The sequence below is a fragment of the Polypterus senegalus genome, chromosome 18, assembly GCF_016835505.1.
Source record: "Polypterus senegalus isolate Bchr_013 chromosome 18, ASM1683550v1, whole genome shotgun sequence".
NCBI lineage: Eukaryota > Metazoa > Chordata > Cladistia > Polypteriformes > Polypteridae > Polypterus > Polypterus senegalus.
Window position 1 is genome coordinate 75,287,257 of NC_053171.1, and position 27,731 is coordinate 75,314,987.

General features: G+C 40.1%; 1 protein-coding gene across 1 annotated transcript in view; it reads right to left on the reverse strand.

Annotated features, from left to right (window-relative positions):
- lmtk3 (lemur tyrosine kinase 3) overlaps positions 1-27,731 on the reverse strand; it is a 129,796-nt gene that overhangs the window by 27,905 nt on the left and 74,160 nt on the right. Inside the window, exons 3-10 of the mRNA XM_039741521.1 lie at positions 27,034-27,178; positions 26,573-26,646; positions 24,636-24,754; positions 19,184-19,271; positions 18,766-18,914; positions 18,175-18,259; positions 15,005-15,126; positions 14,746-14,895 (exon numbers count right to left, since the gene is read on the reverse strand). Coding sequence (XP_039597455.1) covers positions 14,746-14,895; positions 15,005-15,126; positions 18,175-18,259; positions 18,766-18,914; positions 19,184-19,271; positions 24,636-24,754; positions 26,573-26,646; positions 27,034-27,178 — 932 coding nt within the window. The remainder of the gene's footprint in view (positions 1-14,745; positions 14,896-15,004; positions 15,127-18,174; positions 18,260-18,765; positions 18,915-19,183; positions 19,272-24,635; positions 24,755-26,572; positions 26,647-27,033; positions 27,179-27,731) is intronic.

Below are 27,731 nucleotides of genomic sequence, written 5' to 3' on the forward strand. Positions count from 1 at the left end.
TATGAATATTAGTTTTTGCTTTATTCAAGAGTCTAGACTGGGAAAACGGGGGTTTCTTCTGTGACCAGACGTTTGCACGATAGACATATGCGCGCCGACAAAATAGCGCAATTAAAACGCACCGTCAAAATCGCGCCGACAAAATCTCGAAAGTTTCATTAAATATGAAATACTAGTTTAAAGCATATATAATAATGTTTATTTTAGAAGTCAATATTATGAGACGCGGCATGCCATCAGCACGGCACGCAGATAGTCCTTAAGATCACGCCCTGCATATGTAGGAAGAATTGCAGCAATGGCGTCCCACTCTCTTGGCCTCTCTCGCGATTTTGTCGTGGCGATTTTGTCGGTGCGGGTTTGTTGGCGCTCATTTGTCCGTTGCGGTTTTGTCGGGGCACATATGTCTATCGCGCTTTTGTCGGTGAACCGTTTCTTCTTGACTTCAAGTTTGTTTGGCCGAAGTCCGTTCCTTTGTATCAAATATGTATCCTACTTCAGTAGACTAAACTTTCTCTTTCCCCCGACATTGTAGAAGCACAAATGACATTATATACTGAAAGTTTATTAGTTTATATTAAGTTTTCATTGAGACTTTTTAGCCAGTCACACTGACACTAGCAGCTGTGCATTTTATTTTAGCTGCATGGTTTTCTTTCCTCAACAGCAACACAATGCTGATATTGAGTAATTTTAGGACTTGATAGTTTTTGTCAGTTTAGATGTGGCCAAAAATTTTTAAAGAGTAGAATGGGTCAGGGAAACACAATCTAATGATACTATAACATAATATTGCTCTTTTCTGTAATGCATTATTTTCCTTTCTTGTAACATCACAGCAGCCAAGATTTTATTCAACGCTGGAAGCCATGAAGAGTTTCTTAAGGTGCCTATGGAGTGCAGTGAGATAAGAGCACCCTCCATTCTGTTCTGCAATAGGAAATCCGCTTGCATATTTGGCCACATACTCATCTGCATTCTTATTTAAATGCATTACTAGAACTACCTCAGGGGTCTCCAACCTTTTTTCCCCTGAGAGCTACTTTTACAAAATGAAAATGGCCAAGAGCTGCTCATGTTTTCTAACGTTTATTCTCATAGCTTATTTCAACCCAAACAGACTGAATAAGCTTGTTTTGCCTGAACATTTACAAAATGTTGGTGTCCACAACTCACATTTTGTATTAAAACATCACAAAATATATTTAGTTCACCTGCAAGTGCATTTTGTATGTCTGAATGCATCTCACATCATTGAATTAAAACATGAATGCTGTCAAAACAAAACAATGCAATTCCAAATCCACAGATATGACTTCTTCATTTGTCATTTTGTCACATGTCACGGTTTCTCTTTATTCATATGTGTGATGTGTTTTTTAGTTAGTCAGATGACTGGCACTGCATGGAGTCAACAAGAGAGGCAGGTGTGTGTTGGAGTGGAGCCACTTAGGTTCACTCTTATGGAGTCTTTCAAATGTTCGTCTCTCAGTCTTGTTCTGAACTTTGATTTCATGACATTCATGTCAGACTCACTGAGGTATGGAGACCAAACAAAGCAGACATTTTCTGAGCTGCTTGGTGAAGATTCTTACAGTTATCTGGCTCTACTAAGCTCCAGAAATGCTGAGAATGCTGTTTAGACTTTGACTGCACATTATTTTGAAGGTTTACTAATCTTCTATATATATATATATATATATATATATATATATATATATATAGTATATATATATATATATAATCTTCTATATATATATATACACTAGGGGGCTTCGCTCACCAACCCCCGTGTTTGGATTTCCGGATACACTTGTAAGATTTTCTTTTTTCTTTGAATTGTTGCTATTTCATTAGTTTCACTTTTATTTCAGAACTTCTGTAAAAACAATATTTGGAATCTTTCGAGTCCCAATATACTGAATCTTTTAAATGAGCTCCATGAGACTTGTGTTTAATGACTTTGTACCATAATTCAGGATAGCTTTTCCATGTTTGGAATTTCAGCACAGACAAAACGATCCACATCATCAGCAGTTAATAATTTTTTTTGCAAAGTAAACAATAAATGCATGTGAGTTAAACCCCGTTTTTGAAATTCTCTGACTTAAACTAATTTCCTTTTGTTTGCGTCAATGCGATCTGTGCTATCCTTTTTTTGATACTTTAGCGACTGATGTAATAAAGTGTCACAAAAGTTCGACTTTAGCAATCGCCGACTGCGTAACCCCAAACACAACTTTCTAGCAGCTTCTCCAACCCCTCATCCCCTGTGTCTCCCCCGCCCCACCCTTACCACATCAATCAATACCCAGCTATCAGTCTGCCGTGCTGTACTCTGCCCTCCCTCGATCGGACCTAACAGTCACTTAAAACAAAAAAGGCTTCAGCTTGGCTGGGACGCCACAATACAGTAGAACCTCGGTTTGCAAGCATAATTCGTTCCGGAAACGTGCTTGCAATCCAAAGCACTCGTATATCAAAGCAAATTTCCCCATACGAAATAATGGAAACTCAGATGATTCGTTCCACAACCCAAAACTATTCATATAAAAATGATTAATACAAAATATAAAGTAAAAATACAAAAAGCAAATTAACCTGCACTTTACCTTTAAAAAGAATCATGGCTGGTGTGAGTGAGTTTCTAAACTCATGTGGGATTCCACCCAACGGGACAACACGCGGAAGAGCGTCCCAAAGCAATCACAGCCTCCCAGCGCTGTAGCAGTTCGCCGTATAAGCGCATCCAAAAAGATCACAGACATGTTATAAGCGCCTGCCGTCAATGGGTGATACAAGGAACATTATAAAGAACCCACTACAATAAATAACAGCGCTGTTGCTGTTTCAAGCGGAATAAAGCTGGTGTTGTTAAAATACTGAGACTCAGCTTCGTGTTTTGGGGCGCAAGATGGGGACTCGCACTTCACAGCACATACGTGAGGCGCGCGCACACACTCACATACACACAGTCACAATGCTGTAGTAAACAGTATACGCTTGTACAGATTTTGACTATATGACTGAGGCACACAGACTCAGACGGAGAATAGGAGACAATTGCCCTCAAGAGAAGAGAGAGAGAGAGAGAGAGAGAGAGACGCACGCGAGCGAGAGATAAGGAGAGAGAGACGCGAGCGAGAGAGATAAGGAGAGAGAGAAGAACCATCAGCTCAGTTGTGATCACATGACGCTCAGCAGACAAAGTGTATCCATACTACTCGTATTGCAAGACATCACTCGTTTACTCATCTTGCAAAACACTCGTAAACCAAGTTACTCGTAAACCGAGGTTCCATTGTACTTTTGAATTTTATTGCTTTCATATTCTGTACCTTTTTCTGCATATGAATCACACCTTGGGTTTCATTTCTCTTCGCTGCTCTTTCTTCTTTGCTGACAGCACAGGATCTGTGTGAGCCACGTGACTTTACATGACTGAATGTTTTGCTGGCTGGCTATGCTCCTATTTGATAAGAATGGCGTGTCTTACAAGAATGCTATGTTCCACGTCCCCGCGAGACTGCCCTGGGACAATCTGTTGGCACCAAGTCTCCTGTTTACGGTCCCCGCGAGACGCTGTGTGGCCGGTCTTTTTTGTCTCGCGGGTCTTTAAAATGTCTTTCGAGAACTGCCGAGATCATGTATTGTCGCCTTGCTTTTCCATTCCACCAGGATTTTTTTTTATATATAGAGAGATATATTAAAGCCAAATACCACTGACTCACTCATCACAAAATCTCTCGAACCATGAGGACTTGGAACTTGAAATTTGGAATGTAGGTTACCCTTGGCCCACTAAATTTCTTATAGTTTTTTAGACCTATTTGTATGTCTGTCTGCTTTTCACGAGAGAACTACTTAACGGATTTAGATTGAGTTTTTTCTATAATTTGCTTGAACATTCCATTGATTTTGCAACTTTCTCATTGCGCTAAGTATCATAGTTCGCTTGTGGTACCAATTTATTAGCAAGAATCCGAAAGCGACTCATTGGGCTGTGGGGAGGGGGGCGGGGCCCTCCTCACTGACACATCTGCCTCCAACGTAACCTTAACTCCGCTTAGTTAGCGAATGAGAGAACTACTTAACAGATTTAGATTTTTTTTCTATAATTTGCTTGAACATTCCGGTTGATTTTGCGACTTCTCTCATTTCGCTATGTATCATAGTTCACTTGCGGTACTGATTTATTTGCGGGAACCCAAGAAACACACAGGGGAAGGGCCTTCCTCACTCACTCGTCAACTTCAGGGCGTGTTCCTTAACTCCGTTTAGGTAGCAATTGAATTCAACTTTGTTTTAATATTTAAAATAAAGTGTTACTTAGGTCTTGATGAGTCTGAGTCCGGATATTCTCTTAAGTGTATGCCACATTGAAAAGATAGATCGCAATTCAGATTGTGGATCGTGATTTTGTGTTAAAAGGATCTTGATATGATTTTTTGGAAAGCTCGCCCACCTCTAATTTGACTAATCAAGTTTTCAAATTTATGTAGGATTCATTAACCCTTGGAAACGGTTTGCAAGCTACCGGTAGCTCGCGAGCGACATGTTAGAACTATCTCTTCCCCAAATCTACAACCCAGCCTTGATTAATTACACGTTGTTACTATCTTGATATAGTATTTTACACGAAAGCACAGTGTTCCCTGACTGAAGCAGCCTAAGTCTTAGTTCAGCATTGCTAATTCAGAGCCAATTTCCCCCTGAAAATATCCAATGTCCTTATTTAATTATTCACCACATTTCTCCTCTCATTCAGCAGTTAGAAACTATCAGCAGTATTCAATTACATTTTCATTTCACGTAATCAGTTTTTACTTGTCAGCTTCTGTATACAACACCTATCCCTTCACTATTCTGGTGAATATGATGGAGAGACAAGGTCAGGGTCCATTCTAGCAAACTTTAAGCTGGATGCCAGTCCATCAAGGGGCACACTCACTAACTAAAACCTGTGGGGCATGCAAAGCAGGCTCACATGAAGAATTAGCACATATTAAAAAATGTAAGCAAGCAATATATAAAATGCAATTGCATGAAAATAATGCTTGTATAAAATTTTCTGCTTACATTTTACTATACAGAAGAAAACTGATATTTCTAATAAATCTAACGTGTACTTATAATGTAATTCCTGGTGGCATGGGCCAAGTGTGTTTTACAAATGCACTGCCAACAGCTAGTGGGTTGACTTTTTCATGCCAAGCAGTCACTAAGGAGAATTTCAATTAGTAGACACTTTAAAACAATGAAGAAAAGGTTCACCTCTATTTTAAATGTTATTAGCTGTGCTTTTTGTGCCTTGTGATGAGGCTTTTCAAAGTTCCCATCCAGAGCTAGACGTGTCCCAGCTTAATCACCACCTGTAACCATTAATACCAACATATCGATGGGCGAGGCTTTTAGACTCTTTACAACTATTGCCATTTTCTTTCTCAGGCAGATCTCTTTTGAAAACATCTATTATATAAAAAAATTCAGAGACGAGACGAGACTTTTTAGCCTGGGATGAGATAAGACTTTTTCAGAGAGATAGTTTCAAGTCCCGCGAGATGCGACTTTGTGCCAAGAGATTTAACCACACCCAGGGCTGCAAATAAAAGACAAAGAGTAGATGACAATGTAGAATGTCATAATGAGGTTAAAAAACATTGGCACCGTACACATGCAGAGCAGTTTCGAGATAGTGAAAGTAGTAAAATTCGAAAGTCTCAAAAAAATGATATTAAAGATCGCATTAGCGCAAACATACAGAAATTATTACTCGGTGAAATAACAGAAAATGGAGAAAAGAGATCAAATATATTGTTCAGATTTAAACTTTAAGTCGGAGACTTGTAGATCGTCTAATTTGTGTTGCCATCAGGGAAAAGTAGTGTTTCTACCCAATGAAGCGGCGTATCCACGAGAATTAAAAGATTTGTTGTTTGGTGAAAGTGAAATCCAGATATGCGAGCGGCAGAGATGCGAAGCAAGGGGTGAAGCCCCCTAGTAAATGTAAGTAAAATCTATTTAAGCACAAGGTGTCTTCAAAATGATCTTTTTCTAGCACAGCTTTTAAATGGCACCTCACACAAGACTATTGTATAGCCAAGGAGCACATTCAGCAGATATGAGGCTTTTAATAGTACAATTAAGCTACTGGAGGTGCATTCACTAAATAGCTTCTAATGTCTCACACTGCATCTAAATTTGACTTACGTTTGTGTCAGACATGAAGTGTTATCTTTAGAAGTGTGAAATTGAAATGTAGCTTATTTTATCATCTGGTGTGTAAACAAGTTGTCTGGTAAATATTCTACTCATGCTCATTGAAAAGCACATAAATTCACTACATGTCCGACAATACTATATTTAATCATGGTGCCGGGGGGCGGTGATGTGATCTGTGTTGACAAGCACATACTAGTAACAGTTTCACCATACTCCGACAATAAAGACCATATGAACCTATAAACAGTTTTATAAAAAGTAAAATGTGCTGCATATCATCAAACACAAGACTTAATACCATCCTGTGCATACGTGTACTGTATATAGAGAACCCTGTCCTATGAACTCTAATAAACAAAAATACGTTTAAAAATAATAACGTATGGGTGTTTTATTAACAAAGCAAAAGGACATTTAGGTACATGGAGAATACAACATAAGAAATTAACAAGTGAAGAAAATGCCTACTTTCCCTGTGGGTCTACCAAAACAGATCACACCCTGTCCTGCCAGTGGTGTGCCTGCCACTATTTCTCCCCTCTGTGCCCTCCTGAAACTACAAGACTCACTTATGAGTCAGACGAGCCCTTGCCTCTACTCCAAGCTCTCTTGGCTAATGAAGAGAAAGTCCTTTTAGGACCCAACCATGAATTTCCTGTTCTTAAAGCTCTCTCTGGCAGCCCCAGGTATCAGTACAAGCCTGTAGGCCACTAACCACCAAAAAGTTAGAAAACCCCGGCAGAAACTATTTAAACACACAGGGAGGTAGAACCTAGTTATAAGGGCACAAGAATCTTTTCTGCCAGTTCTCTACCCTGATTATGGTTTCCCAGCACAGCTATTTCTACTGCGTACATACTCTATATATATATATTGTGGTAGCCGGCCCGGGCACAGACAGGCGGACACGTTCAAGTCACCCACAACACATTTATTATCCATGTCCATATTTACAATGACACACAAACCCCAAAAGTCCCCAAAGTCCAGGCCTCTCACTCAAATGCCTTCTCTCTCTTCAGGCCACCTCCTTGCCTTCTCCAAGACCTTGTCCTTCCTTCTCTCCCGACTCCAGCCCTCATATGGAGGGAGGCGGCCCCTTTTATAATCACCCGGATGTGCTCCAGGTGCATTCCAACAATCTTCCGCCGGCACCCTCCAGTGTGGCGGAAGTGCTGGCTGTGTACCCAGAAGCACTCCGGGTGTCCCCAATCTTCTTCCCCCCAGCACTTCCTGGTTTGGCGGAGGTGCTGAGGTCCAGGGCTCCAAAGGCACTGGGGCGCCCCCTGGCAGTGACCACGGGCCCCTACAAGGTTGGTCCCATAGGCACCAGGGCAGTCGCCCCCACGTGGTCTGGGGGAGGCATAAGCCCTCCTCCGGTCCTCCAGGGCATCTCAGCCAGGTCGCCCCAGCCACTGTGACAATATATATATATATATATAGTGACAGATTGGGGGCACTATCGCTCCCTTGAACCCTTGTCCAAGACCCCAGACACCAGATAAAAGTCCAAAAGTAGACTATATTTATTCTGCACAATGCACAAAGAACCCTCTTCTCCATAATACTCATTAACAATAAACCAATAATTACAATAATCAATCCTCCACACTCCCAGACGCGTTGCCACCCTTCCACCAGCTCAGGTCGCCATCTGGGAGCTCCCACAATCCTTTTATACTCCCTGACCCGGAAGTGTTCCAATCCCCAGTCCATGTGATCTCCTATCACTTCCGGGTCAGATCAAAAGTCCTTTTCTTCACCCCGGAAGCACGTCATTCCCCTTGTCCATGTGACTCAGACGTACTTCGTAAGGCAAATAAACGTCATTCCTCCCTGCAGCGTCTCCTAGTAGCCCCCATGGTATCCAGCAGGGCTGTGCATAAAGACTCCAATGTCCCTGATGCCCTGCTGGTCTTTGGGGCACCTCCATACTGCAGGGAGGGCTCCACCTGGTGGCGTGAGGGTATTGGCCGGGATGAACGGCCGGCGATACATCACAATATATATATATCCATCCATCCATTTTCCAACCCACTGAATCCGAACACAGGTTCACGGGGGTCTGCTGGAGCCAATCCCAGCCAACACAGGGCACAAGGCAATCCTGGGCAGGGTGCCAACCCACCACAGGACACACACAAACACACCCACACACCAAGCACACACTAGGGCCTAACTGGCATGTCTTTGGACTGTGGGAGGAAACCGGATATATATATATATATATATATATATATATATATATATATACTAGTAGAATACCAAGGCGCAGGAGAAGTAGTGTGTTAAAGAAGGTACTAAAAAGAAAAGGAAAAATTTTAGAAATAATGTAACATGGTTGTTAATGTAATTGTTTTGTCATTGATATGAGTGTTGTTCTCTATCTATCTATCTATCTATATATATATATATATATATATATATATATATATCTCTATATATCATATATCATATATATATATATATATATATATATATATATATATATATATATATATATATATATATATATATATATATATATATATATACCCGAGCTTGGCAGCGGAGAAGTAGTGTGTTAAAGAAGAAAAGAGAAAGAAAAGGAAACATTTTGAAAATAACGTAACCTGATTGTCAATGTAATTGTTTTGTCATTGATATGAGTGTCGCTGTGATATATATATATATAGCAAAATACCCGCTTCGCAGCGATGTCATGTTTAAAGAAGTTATGAAAAGAAAAGGAAACATTTTAAAAATAATGTAACATGATTGTCAAAGTAATTGTTTTGTGTATTTGGCGGCAGCGCCACAAAGTTGTTTTCGCCTAGCTGCATCAGAAAATGTACCACGACATCTGACACGCCTCCTTTTTACTGTTTTGTCACAGCTTGGATTGCTGCTGTCATATATACACACACACACACACACACACACACACACACACACACATACATACATACATACATACATATATATATATATATATATATATATACACATACATATCTACATATCTATATACATATCTACATATACACATATATATATATATATACATACATACCTATCTACATCATATATACACACACACAAATTATATATATATATATGTATGTATGTGTGTGTGTATATATATATATATATATATATATATATATATATACATATACTTGTGTGTATGTTTGTATGTGTCTATATGTGTGTGTATAGCTTTGGTCACTGAGTGCAAGGGAAAAATAATAAAATATAGTCTATAAGTTATTAAACAGTAAAACATTAACGTTTTAAGAAGTACAGGTACATTGAGCACTACTGGAGTGGTTTCAGGTAAACTACATTTTAAAGACTGTGTAACACAACAGGTAAGTAACTAACAGCAGCTAAAATGTATATGGATCATCTCTCGGTAGTAGATCCCTTTTGAAAGGCGCTACACGACGGCTGTGGTATAGAAATTACATTTTCTATGTGAACGTTCAAATTTGTGCCTCTGGTAATGTGCCTTACCGGCATTTAAAGAAAATTAGTTTTGTGTCCTCTGCAGTGTTAAGAGAGAAAGGCTTTGGTTTGGGATAAAAGGAAAAAAGGTGTAAAGAAAGGAAAGTTGCCTTTTTCTTTTATATAGTATAGAGAGATGTGTTCGCTGACGCTATGATCGCCTTTTGGGGACAGTCGCGGTGGGTCTTGTGTAGACTGGTGAGACGCCCCGCCATTAATCGGCTGTGATGGCACTGTCAGTCCTCCACTGTGCGTGTCTTCATAATCCGAGCTGAGGACCTCATAATCATATCGCAAAAGAAAGTGTGAATCGCCTTAATATTATTTTGCCGTGGTGTAGAAAAGGGGTCCCGTGTTTGCACTTGTCTGGGCTATAGCGCAGGGGAGGATGAAAAAATTAAAAGTGCTCACTTTGACTTAAGGCAGAAGCGCAGTCAGCGCCTCAAAGGCCGGCACAGCTATGCACGCGCTGGCTGCTCGACTTTTGCTGGGCAGGAGACCCAGTTTTGCAGACACGCTCATGATATCAAAAGTCTCAGCGCTCTTTGGAGGTCATTCATATATATATATATATAGCAAAATACCCGCTACCGCAGCGGAGAAGTAGTGTGTTAAAGAAGTAATGAAAAGAAAAGGAAACATTTTAATAATAACGTAACATGATTGACATTGTCATGAGTGTTGCTGTCATATATATGCCTGCCTAAATAAGTCACCCTCGCTTTGCTCTTACTTTTTACCGCTCATTTAATCATGGCTAGTGGCGGAAAAATTATAAAATGGAAGGAGGATGGCTTTACCAAAACAATTATTGATGGCTTAATCGATTATTCATAAAGCTTGAATTGGTGATCTGTTTTTCTGTGTTAACCTCATATTTTTTCATACTTCTTCTCAAACTAAGGTGGTGCGAGGGTAAAATGAATCGGGATGCGCTGATCAATGTAATCGTGTACCAGGAAATCATGCATTGACAAAAGCTCCCTTTGCTTGTAATGCAAAGTGTGATTAAATGCATTATTTTTAACGCTATGGAGCACATGCATCGAAGCTTCTCAGCTGTGCTTGTGCTAAGAAAAGGAAAGATTTTAAAAATAACGTAACACGATTGTCAATGTAACCTTTTGTAAGTAGTGCCTGGAGGATTCAGTGTGGAGAAACTCTAGAGAGCGTGTGTATTAACTTGTGGATTTTTCTGTGAGTATTTGGTGGCAGTCTGACGAAGTTGCTTCGAAGACGGCGTTAGCGCGGAGCTCAGCTCAGAGCAAAATGAGAGGAATGGGAGGGTAGATGATGACGTGACTCCCCCACCCGCCTTAACTGTCAATCCCCACAAACACAGTCTCTCGGAATTTGCATAAGCACACCCCTTCACCTACAATTTTAACTTAGTTACAAAGTGATCAAAACTCTCGCTTATATCCTGCGCCCTCTCATTAAACTTGTATCCCGATTACCTGTGGGCATGTGAAACGCCAGCGTAGCCTGTCTATGAACTTAATTTAAAGTTTAGGTTTACACCTTGCTTTCTTTCCGAGGTAGCAGCACTCATGAATATGGTAGTATATGTCACTCGCTCGCTTCTTATTGTTTCGCTGCCTTCTCAATTATATAATGCATGTTTTCTTAAGCGCTTTTGGAGGTCTTCCTGGTTTTCTACGCACTGCGTTGACAGTCAGTTCACGGATTACGGGAGGCGTGATGATGTCACACGAAACCCCCCACGTCTTTCCAGCTCAACTCCATTACAGTTAATGGAGAAAAATACCTTCCAGTTATGACCATTAGGCGTAGAATTTCGAAATGAAACCTGCCCAACTTTTGTAAGTAAGCTGTAAGGAATGAGCCTGCCAAATTTCAGCCTTCTACCTACACGGAAGTTGGAGAATTAGTGATGAGTGAGTGAGTGAGTGAGTGAGTGAGTGAGTGAGTGAGTGAGTGAGGGCTTTGCCTTTTATTAGTATAGATATATATATATATAATTATAAAAATATCTTGGGTCGAGACGCGATCATCTCGGAGAGACACTTTGATGACACACGAGACTAGACATTACAACCTTAGGAAGCAAGACCTGTGAGATGGTGACTTTTGCACATCACACCCTACTTACAAACAATTTAAAACAAGTTCACGGACATCTAACCTTGCAGTTGTTGGAACGCTTTTTCCAGACACACTTTATGTGCTCCCAGCTCTTAAAAATGTTATACATTTTAGATGGCACGTGAACGACTAAGCGAAGAAGAAAGAGCAGCGTGTCAAAAAAAGACACAAAAGCGTTGGAGAGAAAAGAAGACAAAAATGGATGCACAAAAGAAATAATAATGTGAAATAATTTGACCTTGAAATTTTGATGAATCTTGACGTTTTAGACCTTCCTGTGTCAGAAAATACCGTTTTTGAAACTCTGTCTGTGTCTGAGTGTAAACACGATAACTCAAAAACACTTTGACTTCGATCACTGAGATTTTGTGCACCTGCTTTATATCAAAAATAAGGAATCCTATCAACTTCTGAGCAACTTCCAGCATCCGGAAGTGCTACTTTAACTGAATTCTTTCATGAATTAAAGTAAGACTATGGTTACAATTACAGATAGATGATTCAAATTTTATAAAGATATTTATCATGATAAAAAGCAGACAGATATGAAATTTGAAAAAAATTACTCAGCTGGAAGTAGTATTTTATTTAAACAACCATCTGAATTTCTTGTATCATGGAAATATAAATGTTTACACAATTTTAAAAACTGTATTCAATATAACACATATTCTTTCATTAACTATTATTAATTTAATTTTAATTTATACATCATCAGTTTAATAATAATGTGTAAACATTGAACATGCCATGTAAATATAAAGATGTAATGGGAACAATAAGCTGCTACGTCCCAGTCGTGTTCCTGGTAATACTTTTAATTTTATATATTTTTTTTATTTCCACCATCATCATCATAATTAAATGTAGCTAAATGCAGTTTTATCTATAGCAATTTATTGCAACAAATATTATATAATACTAAAACTATTTCAATGTTTTTAGGTGACTATAACTCTTTTTAATTTGCATGTAATCTAAGTAATACATATGTAACCATGAAAAAATTTCACCACCGTTTTCGACCTCCCGAAGTCCAAAAATATCATTTTAATAAAATCTTTGATCATAAATAGTGATAAATGATTGTGTATTGATATTACCAATTAGTTATGATGAGAAACAAAGACATATGATATTTAAGGCATATTGCGCAACTAGAAGTGGTTCTGATGACCTTTTCTTCTATCTCAGCATATGAGAAAGTCGAGGGGAGCACACTCTCGATTTTTTTTTATTTATTGTTGAGCAGTAATAAAAAGTTTTTTTTTCATACAAGTTAATGATCTAGCTTTTTACAGTCTTATATGTGAGACATATATGTGAGACTACCCAAAAAAGACATATATATATATTGCAACTAGTACAGAATGCTGCAGCTGAAAATGAACACATTTCTCCAGTTTTAATGTCACTACACTGGTTACCTGTGTCATTCAGGATTGACTTTAAAATTCTGCTTATGGTTTATAAAGCCTTAAATAATCTCGCTCCATCTTATATATCGGAATGTCTGACACCTTATATTCCAAATCATAACCTCAGATCCTCAAATGAGTGTCTCCTTAGAATTCCAAGAACTAAACTTAAAAGAAGTGGTGAGGCGGCCTTCTGCTGCTATGCACCTAAAATCTGGAATAGCCTGCCAATAGGAATTCACCAGGCTAATACAGTAGAGCACTTTAAAACACTGCTGAAAACACATTACTTTAACATGGCCTTTTTATAACTTCACTTTAACTTAATCCTGATACTCTGTATGTTCAATTCATCACAATAACTATTCATGGTGGCTCTAAAATCCGTACTGACCCCAACTCTCTCTTCTGTTTCTTTTCCAGTTTCTTTGTTTTGGTAGCCTGCGCCACCTCCACCTACTCAAAGCTTCATGATGCACCAACATTGATGGATTAAAAGGCAGAAGTCTACGTAACCATCATCATCAAGTCCTTCCGTGAGAACCCTAAATCCAAAGAGGACTGTTTCATTTATGTGAGGTAGAATGCCCAGAGGGGACTGGGTGGTCTCATGGTCTGGAATCCCTACAGATTTTATTTTTTTCTCCAGTCATCTGGAGTTTTTTTGTTTTTTCTGTCCCCCCTGGCCATTGGACCTTACTCTTATTCGATGTTACTTAATGTTGATTTATTTTGTTTTCTTATTGCGTCTTTTATTTTTCTATTCTTCATTATGTAAAGCACTTTGAGCTACTGTTTGTATGAAAATGTGCTATATAAATAAATGTTGTTGTTGTTGTTGACATTCAGGGGAGCACAGGGCTGTGGAATTAGAATTGGGAGCAGTTATTGGGTTACTGGAGATGGAGATGGTAATAATATACTCAGACTAAAAGTAAATTGTAATATAATATGTTCAAATTTCCAATTTAAAATACACTAATTCAAATAACCATTTTTGTTCTTCCAGTCATTTGATAAAAATATTGCCTTTTTTTAATTTTAAAGTTTTGTCTTTAGTTTAATGTTGCACAATATTTGTAACTTCTTTAATAAATAAATAAAAGGCACAACGACAGCTTTTAAACACAAACTTTAACAGGTTAGGGTGTTTAAAAAGTAGCCTGATGATTCATGTTGGCAGTGATAAAATGATTTGTATCTTGTGCACTGTCAGTCAACATAGTAAATGCACTACCACTGAAATCACAATATACAAGAAAATTGATGGAAGCACACTCCCAAGTTTTCCTAATAGTCATCATTGGGAAAAAAATTTCTAACTCGTGTTCTAACTTGCCACCTAATCACGGTTCACCCAAAGCTAAGCTCTGGAGTACTTAAAGCTTTAAGACAAAGGCAGGAAAACACTCTGATTTTATATAATGTACATTATACATTATGGAATCCCAGAAACTTTCAGACAGCAGAGCTCTGTGTGACTCCTTACTTTTAGTACAAGATGTTTACATACCAGTAGTCAGAGTGCAGAAGTTTCAACCGTGGCTTTGCCAGCTTAATTTGTCTTTCTTTTATCACAAAGGTCAACACCTCTTCGTCAGATAAATGCCTGTGGGGCTGAGCTCCAAATTCAAACAGTTCCCAGATTGTCACGCCGAGCGACCTGCCAGGACAGACATATTCACATTAAGATGTAACCGTGAGTCTAGGTGCTCTCACTCCCGCAACTCCCTCTTTAACCCCTGTGTGAAGACCCCACACTCTCATCTTACCACACATTGCTCTCCTTGCTCTGATCGGTCACCACCACGTTGCCATGGAACTCATCCAAAATTTCTGGTGCAATCCATCGAAGAGGAATCCACAATTTATCTGGTGTGAGATAGTAATCATCCTGAAGAAGATAGGTGGAAACACAATATAACATTACTCCATTTTGGGCTTTGACATGGTGCTTAAGCTGAGCTCTGATTTCAAATTCCTGGAATTTTTTCAGTTGCTTATTTGATCCCTTGGCTAGTGTAAGGGAACGAGTGCTTGAAACTGTTTGCCTTTTTATTTAGGACATTCTGATATCATTAGTACCAGTGCATTTTAATTAGAGCTCATATAACATTTTATCTTCATGCTTTTGTTTTCTAATAATTTACGTATAACAACAACAACAGTTTATTTCTTGTATAGGCCCAAATTATACATGGAATGCCTCAATTGGCTTTAACAGACCCTGTTTTTTGAGATAAGAAATCATATTTTCATGAGCCAGATATTATGTAAGACTTTTAAATGATTAACTATTTTGGGTCCTTGAGAATGTGCTTAATAGCACAGGGATGACTAAGGAATGTACCATTTATCTCTGTGTTGACTGGCATAATTGAAATGCTTCATAGCTGTTATAGGACAGTACTGTATATGAACCTAACTGAGGAAAGGAAGCTATTCTGTTCAGATGGATCAGTCTTGTTATGAAGAACTCAGCTGCTCACATGACATGGCTCCACCACGTGATATAAATATGATGTCCATTTTGAATTCTATTTGCAACGGTCACTCATGACTCTTCTTTCTTTACTGAGTATTTTGCCTGACACTAGTCACCTCATAGACTGTGATGTTATTTCATGTTATACTGTGTCATGAGATGTGATGTTATGCAACCCATTTACAGTGATGCTTCACTGAAGGATGTGAGTAACCATTTGTTAGGAGTTTCATCACTAGTTTAGTTTATTCCTATTACTACTGTAGTTGGCTATCTTACTTTCCATTGTGTAACAACATAAGTAATCCAAGAAATGCTGACAAGTCACCTCTGCAATCGTCACACTAACTTACTCTGAAGAAAAGACAAACCCTGCATATATGAAACAGAAGGAGGAAAGGAAACAAAATACAAGGTGTATGGTATATGGTGAGCAAAAGACAACGAGCAAGGGCAAGAAAGAAGAAGCCTTTTGGAAAACCACAGCAAAGAACATCAGGAATGTAGCATCCAGTAGTTCTGAGAAAAGACAGACAGACAGACAGACAGACAGATAGATAGATAGATAGATAGATAGATAGATAGATAGATAGATAGATAGATAGATGTAAAAGGCACTATATATAGATAGATAGATAGATAGATAGATAGATAGATAGATAGATAGATAGATAGATAGATAGATAGATAGATAGATAGATAGATGGTAAAAGGCACTATATAATAGATAGACAGACAGACAGACAGATAGATAGATAGATAGATAGATAGATAGATAGATAGATAGATAGATAGATAGATAGATAGATGGATAGATAGATAGATAGATAAAGACACTGTATAATTGATAGATAAGATGGTGAAAGGCTCTATATAATAGATAGACAGACAGACAGACAGATAGATAGATAGATAGATAGATAGATAGATAGATAGATAGATAGAGATGCTCAAAAAATATACAATGCCCCCTGATACAAGAAATAAAAACAAAATTATAAAACTACTATCTTAGTCAAAGACAAGAGGGCAGTCCCAGTGCCGCCATTATAAAGTTGTATTACCGTAAGTATGAAGGCGTCCCAGTAACGTTTCTTGACCCACTTCTACTGAATAATTTCTTGGTTGAAAGTTCTTGATGTTGGTGTGTCCAATAGGGGATGTGCAGCATTGTTCATATTGGCACTCAGTTCTGTTTTAATTTTCTCCTTCACTACGATCACCAGGGGGTACTGAGTGCATCCCATAACTAATCCTGCCCTTTAAATTGGCTTGAAGTGATGTTAGTAGCCCAGCCCACCACAATGTAGAAAATGGCACTGACCATCACAGAGTTGTAGATGTGAAGAATGTCACAATCCATATGAAAGGAACATAGTCTAAGAAAAAAGAGGCTTCTCTGCCTGTGACAAATCTTACTCTAAAATGAACTATTTTTTAATAGATGTTTTTGATGCATTATTTTTTTTTACTTTCTTTGTATTGTATCGTTGTGACAGTGTTGTGACCTCAACGCCATGTTGATTAGGTTTTTGCCATTTATCTGTGGTATTAGCACGATTGTTTATAGCGATGGCACCATTTGATTGCTAAGCAATGCATGATTGAGCATTGTTTTGTCATGTAACCTCTGTTTAAATCGGCAGAGTGTAGTGTATCAGAGCATTGGATACATTCTAAAAAGGGAGAGTTGTAGTTCGGCCTAACAGAAACCTTTCTGAAGGAGGGAACTGGGCCAGGGCAGTTGGTCAGTCTGTTTTAGGACTTGGAGCTGGTGTCACATAAAGCCTGCCAACTAACCTACCTTGCATGTCTTTTGATGTGGGTAGAAAGTTAGTACACCCAGCAGAAAAACTCACATGTAGGAGAACTTGAAAACTCCGCACAGACAATGGCCAGGCATGGGACATGAAACCAGAGGTCTAACTGTGCACTGTCTGTGCTGCTTGATGAATGTAATCTGTGATTTCTGTTTAGGTTAGAGAGGTTGGGATTAGCTTCAGATCTCTGCGTGTCATATGAGTTTGGAGAGCTCTAATAGCTGAACCTGACAAACTCTTAGAAGGAAAACCACATGTTGCTTGTGAAATACTCTACGCCTTTGTTCGTCTTGAACTTTATTACAAAGAATGGCAAAAAAATAAGCCTAAAATGGTGGTGGTGGTGTGGTGGCACTTTGAAGTCTAGTAAGTTAGGAAGTAGATTTGAAATACTAACGTTTTTGCAGTTAATGTCAGTTTAAAAGATCGATGTGTTGCATTCTACAGAGTGCAACTCACCATAAAGGGAGCTACAGTATATAAAATGATGGCTCACAGCTGTAATCTAACACAGGTTATAAATACCTTTCAATTCTTAGGATGCACATAAAAATTGTATTGAGCACGACAGACACAGACAGTCAACCAGATAGGCAGCACAAAGGCAAAGCACCTTGGACACGCACACCGGATGTACCTTATAGTGATTGTGTGATAGCCCGTAGTCTCCAATACGGACGGTGAGGTCAGAAGTCAGAAGACAGTTCCGGAGAGCAAGATCACTGCAAGACAGAGACAAAAAGGAGAAAATGGAGAGAACCATTCACAGTGGTCTGTTAACCAGTTAACACAGACGACCCATGAGAAGAGCAAAGCAAGCTGCAGGGTTAAAGTGCCACTAAGGTGGGGTATTGGAGAAGTTCAAGCAACACGTGTAAAAGCAATGGGTAGCCTGTTATCATCAAAAGTGTTCTAATGTTTGAATGTTGGGGTTAACAGAAACATCAATAAAAAATCAACTAAGTCCAATGGGGAACCATTTTCAAGCAAAACTATTTTACAGGACAAGAGTGGAGAACAGCAGACTTTATGGAAATGAGAAAAAAAAACATTTTGTACAGCAAGAAAGATGAAAATGATGCATCAAGGAACTATAAGGCCAGGAACAGTGAAGGATTCCCAATATACTGTAAGCATTGTGTTGATGTTCAGTTGTTATTATGTGAGCCCATGGCTATAAAGGGCAGGCCAGCAGTGCTTTTAAACATAAAATGCAAGTAAACATTACCTGTGGATATAGTTGTTCTGGTGGAGATGCAACAGCCCTGATGTGATTTCAAACGCCATGCGCTGCAAAGTAGCAAGGTCTCGAGTCAGAAGGTCAGGAGTCATGCCATCGGATTTCCTCTGCGCTCGAAGGTATCGCTTCAGGTCTCCCTGAAAAAACGAGCGACATGCATCCACAACGCGGATCAAGACGAGACTTGCCACCCACAATCCCCCCCAGCACTAAGCTCAATCCACAATGGACATTACATCAGCCTCTTGTGCATACAGTCAATGGCATATATATAAATCACTCAAGTTACTAATGGATCAGCCTCCAGCTTCTCCCTGCCCTACATTTCTTTGTTAATGGCTCCCACATCACAAATGCATCCCCCTGCTAGATCAGCATCTCATTTGTCTTGAATTCTGTGACTCACCAGCTGACAGAACTCCATCACAAGTAGAAGAGGAATGGTGTCACTGCACAGACCCAAGCACTGAAGGATATTGGGATGTCGGAGGCTCCTGCAGACAGAATGAAGACAATACAAAGTTAATGACCCTTAATATCAAATATGAGTGACACATTCACTCAGGGTGTAGAAGCAGAAGGTGAGAGCGAGCGTTCACGGGCCAGGCTTCAGTTGGCTGGAATGTAAAAGTCCAGTAATCATTGTGTGCTGCTCATTTGTGCTTAGCCCATACCGTGCATGGCCTTTACCTCCATTTATTTGCCCAGTCTCTTGCCACAATCCCTTTGTTGCATTTCACATGTTCATTGTGACATGGACCACTGCTGATGTAAGTAACCAGGCTCCTGACTTTTATGCTCATTTCCTACCATCTCGGTGATAGATGTGTTTCTGAACTTTGCTACATTCTGTGATTTTGCTTTGGTCCACAGTTTTTTGTGTTTAGGCCAAGTTTTAAATGCATCCTCACCTGCTTCTTATACTTCTATTTTTTTAGCTGATCATTTAATGACAGTATGTCTATTATAGTACAGCTTCATTATCCTGTTGATTTTTCTATAAATCTGCCAGCCACTCTCACCATCTCAGAAAAACTCCAGTGAGGTAACCATAAGTGACAAAACGGAAACAAAGTTCAGTTAGAAGCAGTGCTGGGAATGAAACGATAAGATGACTACACTGGGTTGGTGACCATGTCCACGAAAGACAACAGCTGCTGCAAGGTCTGGCCTGCTTTAGGCTGGAATTTTATGAATTTGTTTAGTCTTTAAAGAAATGAATTTTAATTTTCATTGTTTTGATTCCATTTTTCTTGCCAGGTGTTGTCTCTTGATGATATCACTGGCCTCTCCACGTTTTTTGGCTATTTTCATGATGCTGTTTTATTTCTAAGTGTGCATAATTCGCATGGTGTTTTACTTCATGGCTACCATCTTATATAAGAGCAAGTCACATTTTTAAGGATATTGCAAACATTATTGAAAGTAAATCTAAAATAAACTTGCCATCAAAAGTAGTACCCACCCCCCGCAGCTCCACCCTTGTAGTAGCGAAACAGGAGAAACTTTAAAAATCAATAAACAAAAAGGTGTCACTAGCTAAGCGGAGACAAGGTCCACTCCAAAACGCAGAGGTACACTGACTCCCCACTCCTGACGTCATGCTTCACCTCCCTTCGGCCCACAGCTTCTGTCTTGGATTAGTGCATATATATCGCTCCAGCAAGCGAACTATGATTCTTAGTGCGATGAGAGAAGTCGCAAAATCAACCGGAATGTTCAAGCAAATTCTAGAAAATAACCTGATCTAAATCCGTTAAGCAGTTCTCACATTCGCTATTTAAGTGGAGGTAAGGTACACGACCTGAGGCTGGAGTGTGAGGGAGGAGGGCGCCGCCCCCCTCCACTCGGCCCCCACCTGCTCTCTCAGTTTCGCGCAAATAAATCAGTACTGCAAGTGAACTATGATTCTTAGTGTGATGAGAGAGGTCGCAAAATCAACAGGAATGTTCATGCAAATTATAGAAAAAGTAGTTCTCTCGTGAAAAGCGGACAGACATACATACAGACTGACTTTTTCTATATATAGAGATTTAGGTCTCAGAATTCTGGTTGATTTTGTACAAAATTCAATTGAAAGCTTCAGAAGTTAAAGGACCGATAAGGAGAGAATAGGTTGAGGTCATCAGTGGAATCCCTTAGTGCATGTGTCACAACACTTTATAATTTAAATTAATGACAATGGTTCCGATACAGTATACTGTAAAGAGTACGCTTGCTAAATTGACAAGTGTCCAGCAATTGTTGGGATAACAAATACTGCAAGTGTAGCAAAACAATTCTCAAAGTTGTGGACAATCTTCAGAATCTGACAAAAACTTGGAAAATATAATAGCATCTTTGGCATCAATAATTTTATGTTGCTATTAAGACCACTTCTGTAGCACTGGAGCATGCTGCAAAAAACACATAACAGCACTAGAGACTGTGGAGAGAAGAGCAACCACATCCATGCTAGGACATCCTCGTCTCCTTCTTTCCTTCTGGTTTCTCCCATATTTGAGATTGCCACAGTGGAGGTACGTCTATCATCTCCATGCTATTCTATTTTTAGCCATTTCTTTTCCACTATTATCATCTAATATTATCACCTGCATTTCCTTCATTATCACATCCTTCCACCTTGTTTATGGTCACCATCTACATTTTTCTTCTTGTTCTTGTTGTTAAGGTTGACATCAAAATGCAACCAAATAATTAGGATGACCAGAAAAGGAGCTATAAAACAAGCTAGGAATTTGTAACAAGAATACTATTAGAGAGATCTACAAACCCAAAACATAATGCAAAAATCATACTAGAAAAAAGTAAAGCAAACATCTTTAGATCTTAAGAATGTATTTTTAAAAAGGAAAAAATGCAAAGGTATATCCTGAGTTCATCAATTTCAGATAGTCACATAGATCTTTAAGCCATCAAGCTTAGGTTATAATTCATGAAACTTCTGGAACTGCTCTCCATGACAATCACAAACATGAGAAAGCTACTGTGTCGCAAAATCCTGGCAAACAGAATTAATGAAGTTCCATTTTCATCATTTATATAGTATATATAGCACATTTTCCTACAAATGATGTGACTCAAAGTGCTTTAGAAGAGTAGAAAGAAAAGTTTATAAAAAAAATGAAAATATAAAAATAAGATTAAGCAATACTAAATAACAAAGAATAAAGTAAGGTCCAATGGCTGGGAGGACAGAAAAAAAATTAAAAAGTACACTAAGGTGGGGTATTGGAGAAGTTCAAGCAACAAAAGACAACCTCTGACACATGTATAAGCAATGGGTGGCTTATTCTTGTCAAAAGTGTTCTAACTTTTCAAAAATAAATAATATACATTGTAATGGATGGCATGCAGAGACTGGCATCCCATGCAGGACTGAACAGGCATCCTTACCCGTTTGGGAGGACAACATAACGGAAGGAATCCTTCAAGACACTGTGGTCCCGGCCGGGCGCCCAGGAGGACGTGAGGAGGGCTTGTGCCTCCAGACCGCGAGGGGGCGTCCGTCCTGGTTCTATTGGGAGCCACGGGTCGAGGGCATGGAAGCCCTACCCTGTAGGGGCCCGTGGTTACCGCCAGGCGGCGCCCCGATGCCGGTTCATCCCGTGTGGCCCTCGGCCGGGGATGGAGCCCGGCCGGGACGCCTTAGAGGACCGGAGGAGGGCGTGTGCCTCCTCCAGAACGAGTGGGGGCGTCCGTCCTGGTTAGATAGGGGGCCTCGGGTACAGGGCTTTGAAGCCCAGCCCTGTAGGGACCCGTGGCCACCGCCAGGCGGCGCCCCGGTGCCTAATTATCCCGGGAGCCCGGCACTTCCGCCACACCAGGAAGTGCCAGGGGGAAGACTTTGTGTGGCACCCGGAGAGCTGCCAGGAAGACAGCCGACACTTCCGCCACGCTTGGGCGTGGCTAACGACGGAACACCTGGGGCTCATCCGGGAGCCTTATTTAAGGGGCCGCCTCCCTCCAGTCATTGGTGGAAGTCGGGAGGAAGCGGACTGAGCTGGAGAGCGAGGACAGGAGGCGGCCAGGAAGCAAGGCACAGAACTGTGGGCCCTGGACTTTGGGGAAATCGGTGCAGAGGCACTGGGGTTGCGTGAGTGCACTAAACTTGTACATAGTGTAAATAAAGTGTGTTGGGTGCAAAATATGATGTCCGTCTGTCTGTGCCGGGGCCAGCGTTCACAACACTTTCTCCCCCAAATGTTAGGTAGCAGCCTTCCAGGTTTAAGATTCCCACACAGACTCCTGCAGGGCATGCTGGAACCTGTAGTCCCATGATGCAGCCCTGTGGGGTTTTGTGGGGGCCGCCAGAGGGAGGTGAAGGGATTAACAATCTCTACTATGTGGGACTTCCGATTAGCCCCGAAGTACTCCCTGATCCAAGATAAAAGGGACCATTCGACCTCATCCAGATGAGTTGGAGTTGGGTGCAAGTGGACAAAGCTCGTCTGGAGGAGTGGAAGGAGAACGAGGAAAGGAGCAAATTTGGAATTGTATTGATTTATGTTATGGTTGCAGCCTTTTGACAAGGTAACTGATATAAGTAAAGCTTTTATTTTACTGGGAACTGGTGTCTGTGGAGTTATGTTTAAGGTTTGGGGAGATGTGACCCTACTGGTCACAACATATATAACAAAAAAATAAATAAACACAAGAAACAAAAATGAAATATGAGCCTTGAGATCAATTATTAACACTTCTCTCCATACATCTTCAGTCCCCTACACTGTCAGGCAAGGCAGACAGCCAAGAAGTTAGGAAAAGAGGAGCTGGGAAAACGCTGAAACAAAGTTTAGGGATAGGCTATGGTCAAGACCCGGGAAGTCAAAAATGATAGAATACCTAAACCAATTTGTTTGCCAATGTTGCCAAATTCTGCTTGCCAAATAATAAAATTAAAACTCTGAAAACAACTAGTAAGCTGCAACAAATCCAGAACCTTGGGCAACGGAAGATGGCAGATGCATAGCAACTATAAGCTAAGCAGCTCAAAATAATGGCACTCATAAGGAAAACAAATTGATGGCACATCAAAACTCAAAATGTTTTTCACACACGGAAAATTACTACAGATAAGGAAAGGAGTTTCATATATGCAGAAACCCTTAAAAAACATAAAAATAGGTTGAATAATTAGGGAGAAAAATGAAAAAACGAATCATATTCATGACATCCTGGAGTCTTCCTGCCATCCTCTTCCACAGAATCCTTTTCAATTTTAAGCATCCCCTAAAGAAATTAAGCGTCTTTATTCTTGAGCAGAGAAGGCCCTTGCAGTGCTCAGATAAGAACAACCCAACAAAGTCTTTGAGTCACCTAGTGAGTCGAGGACACCTACTGGGAATTATCAGGAAGTACATTAAAGAGGGTCTCCATGGCGCACGTCTACACACTGTGGGTCATGGAAAACTGGCACAAACTACTGAGTTTCAGAGGCAACAAGAGCTTTTAAAAAATGCCTGGATTAAACAAAAAGGCTTGAAGAGCTGAATTGTCTCATCTATAAATTTGTGGGTGTTTTCCAGAAATTCAGAAACAAAGGGACAAAATCTAATCAAGTATGTAAATCGATTAAATCTGCGAAGATCCTATAGTTGTATATCCCAGTGTGTTGACCTTCTTGACGACCCCTCTTCATGACTTATTACTAATGCCTAGATAGAGTTTGACAAAATTTCCACAGAAAGGTCACAGCTCCTGATGTAACTATGTAAACATGAAAGGTGCAGGTTTTAGCACTTTAGTCTGTGGTGGAAATGCTGAGTATAAATCAAATTCATATTTTTAGAAAGTTGAAGGTAGCACCTATACATCCAGTGGAGTAACACTTATGGCATCTAAACTGGGACACTTACCGGTAAGGCTGAGCCTCAGTGAGGAATTTCCGCTGTTCCAGAGGGCTAGCACTGACCCTCAGCTCCTTGACCACAGCCTGTGCTGGACTTGAGTCTGAAAAGATCTCAGCCAGGATGACCTATGGGAGGAATGACAGAAAGTTTGCCTCATTGAAGGTTTGTCAGCTGACCTGTTTTGGTGTCATGTCTCCTCTATCAAGTCCATGGCTGCAAGATCCATGTGGTTTTCCACTGACTTCTGGATACAGTATGGCTCAACAAAACAGCCTTATTTGCTGAGACTGAGAGTTCTAAACCACGTGCCATCATGTGAACTAGTAAGTCTACCACCCTGGAAACTGTTCATTTTTTCTGCTATATTTGAATAGACAAACATTACATTACCTGATATGCTTGAGTAAAAGCACAAGGAAAATGTGCTTTCTCAGTCATTTATTCAACAAAAATATCAATAGATGGTTTACTGGAGAAATATAAGTCCGCCCTTGGCCTCAGAGGTTGGAATTGCCTTCTTTAGCAGAAATAACTTGTTGTATGTGTTTTGCATTGCGGCCCAACAGTCTGCAATCAACTTGGTGAAATTTCTGACCACTCCTCCATGAAAAGTCTTTCAGTTGCAGAATATTTGTGGGTTTTCTTGCATGTATTGACTGCTTCAAATCCCCCCACAACATTTCAGTGGGATTCAAATCAGGGCTTTGAGTAGGCCAGATCATAACCCTTTATTTCTTCTTTTGAGCCATTCATTGCTGGATTCGCTAAGATCATTATAATGATGAAAAGTTCATTTCCAGCTAAACTTTAACTTTTGGACAGATGGCCTCTCATTCTCCTCAAGCAAACTTTGATATGACACACAATTCATAGTTGATTTGATAACTGCAAGCTGCCAAGGCCCTGAGGTAGCAAAACGTCCTCAAACCATAACATATCCACCACCATGTTTCCCAGTTGGTGCAAGGTTCTTCTCCTGAAATGCTGTCTTCATTTTTTCTACTTTTACTGTGGCTAAACAACTGTATCGTTGATCTGTCTGTCTGGAGCACATTGTTCCAGAAGGCCTGGTCTTCTCCTAGATGTTTAATGGTAAACCGTAGTCTTGCTCTATTCTAGTGTTCTCTTTGGACATCAAAGGCTTTGTCTCAGCACACCTAATCTAGAACACCTGATTCGAATTTTGTGGATTTTAAGTTAATTTTATTCATTTTTGATCATTTTAATTTTGAGAATGAATACACCATGTCAATTTTATGCGTCATTTGATCAAATATATCTCCTTTATCTCTGGCAGTTATCATGGGGTGCACTTACATTTTCACATGACGTTGAAGTGAAGCAAAGTGTTACGATGGCAGGATTTTTATCATTTAATAGTCTGGTGAATACACAGTTTAGTGTCTTATGGTCCATCAAATCTACTTAGATGATTTTAGGGATGTGGTGCACCAGGTCCTATCTTGGCAGCACTGGGTGCCATGCAGAAAATAGTAGTGAATGGAGTGCCAATCGATCACACACCCACCCAACTCATTTATACAGTGCCAGTTTGAGCCACCAATTAAACTAACACACCTTGGGGATGTGGAGGAAAACAAATTCAGATACCAGCACAACATGCAAACTCTACATACTGTAGATGATGACAAGACCTGGATTTGAACCCCAGAGCTCTCAAGCTGTAAAGCCTATTCTAAGACGATGTCTCCATGTAATATTCACATTTGGATTTTAGCCTCTATTTGCTTTGTGTGGCATGCTGTGATCATCTCCTTCTGCGTCCCATCATTTAGGCCACAACAGAGGAGGACAGGGCCTACACCATACAAAGTGTTTTCCAATATTCACAGTTGAGCAGCCAAAGTTCAGGCAGTTGTATTCTGAGCAGACCAGACAGACTGTGTTTGCCTTTTCACTCGTCGTCAGCTTTGTTGACTCACCTTTCCAAACCAACCATTGCCGATTTCCTGCAGGTAGCTGAGACTGTGTCTGCTGAAGCCATGCGGACCTCCAACTGCATGAGAGAACAACAGGTACATCTGGTTACTTTTGCTGTTATTTCACTTTTATGGCTACTGTAACTAAAAGATGGGGAAATGATGACAGATGGGAGGATAGAGGTTGGGAAACGTTTATCTGTTTATGACAGTGTTGAAAAATGTCACATGCGAGTATTTGTATGAAGCGCCCACCCTGTGGTATTAAAGGCCACATAGCCTGGACTGAAGTGGCATCAGCTATACTCCTGTGCCAACAGTAATGTTGACCCTTTAACTTCATTTTCAACTTGTATTAGGGCCATTGTCCCAACTACTTGTGATTAGCGTCTGAAGAACATCAGACGAGGTGTTTGATTGGATCTACAGTGGGCCAACCTCAACTTTGGATGTTTTAAACATACCAGCATTGGAGTGCAGGGCAGCTGCATTGCTGACATCAGACAGAGGCAGTATGTACACCTCAGGAATGGACTGTGAAGAGGAGCTGTCCTCAGCTGGGGGGCTGTAGTCACCTGAAAACTCGTCACCATCAGGGTTGTCGAACTCCTAAAGGAGGCAGACAAATTGTTGAGAGGCAATATAACACCCACATAAAATTAAACACAAAAATAGCAGGACATGATAAACATGGAGTAACATGAGGACAACAGCAAGTCTTGCTTGATGGTCAGTACAAGGTTACACAATATATGGCCCGTAACAGAAAAACACTCTGCCAGGATGGAAGCCCCATCTTTTGAAAATTTGCATAAATTAATAGTCACTGCCATACAGAAAATGCTTCTCACTTAAATTATGCATGCACAATATAATAAATTGACCACTCAGTCTCAAAGCTGTGTAATGCAATTCAGGGCTGTGGGGCCCAGAGCCTATTCTGGGAGCACTGGGGCCAGTTTAGGAGGGCATATTATCGTTACCTGCATGTCTTTGGGGATCAAGGAGGAAAAATCCATGCAGACACACAAATATACATAGGCAATCTCAAAGCAAGCCAAATCCCCAAAATAAAAAATTTCAGAAAGAATGGTCAAACCCAGAGCATGAAGGTCAAAACCCAGGAAACTTGCAGCCGCACAGGAAATCACAAGAACTCACC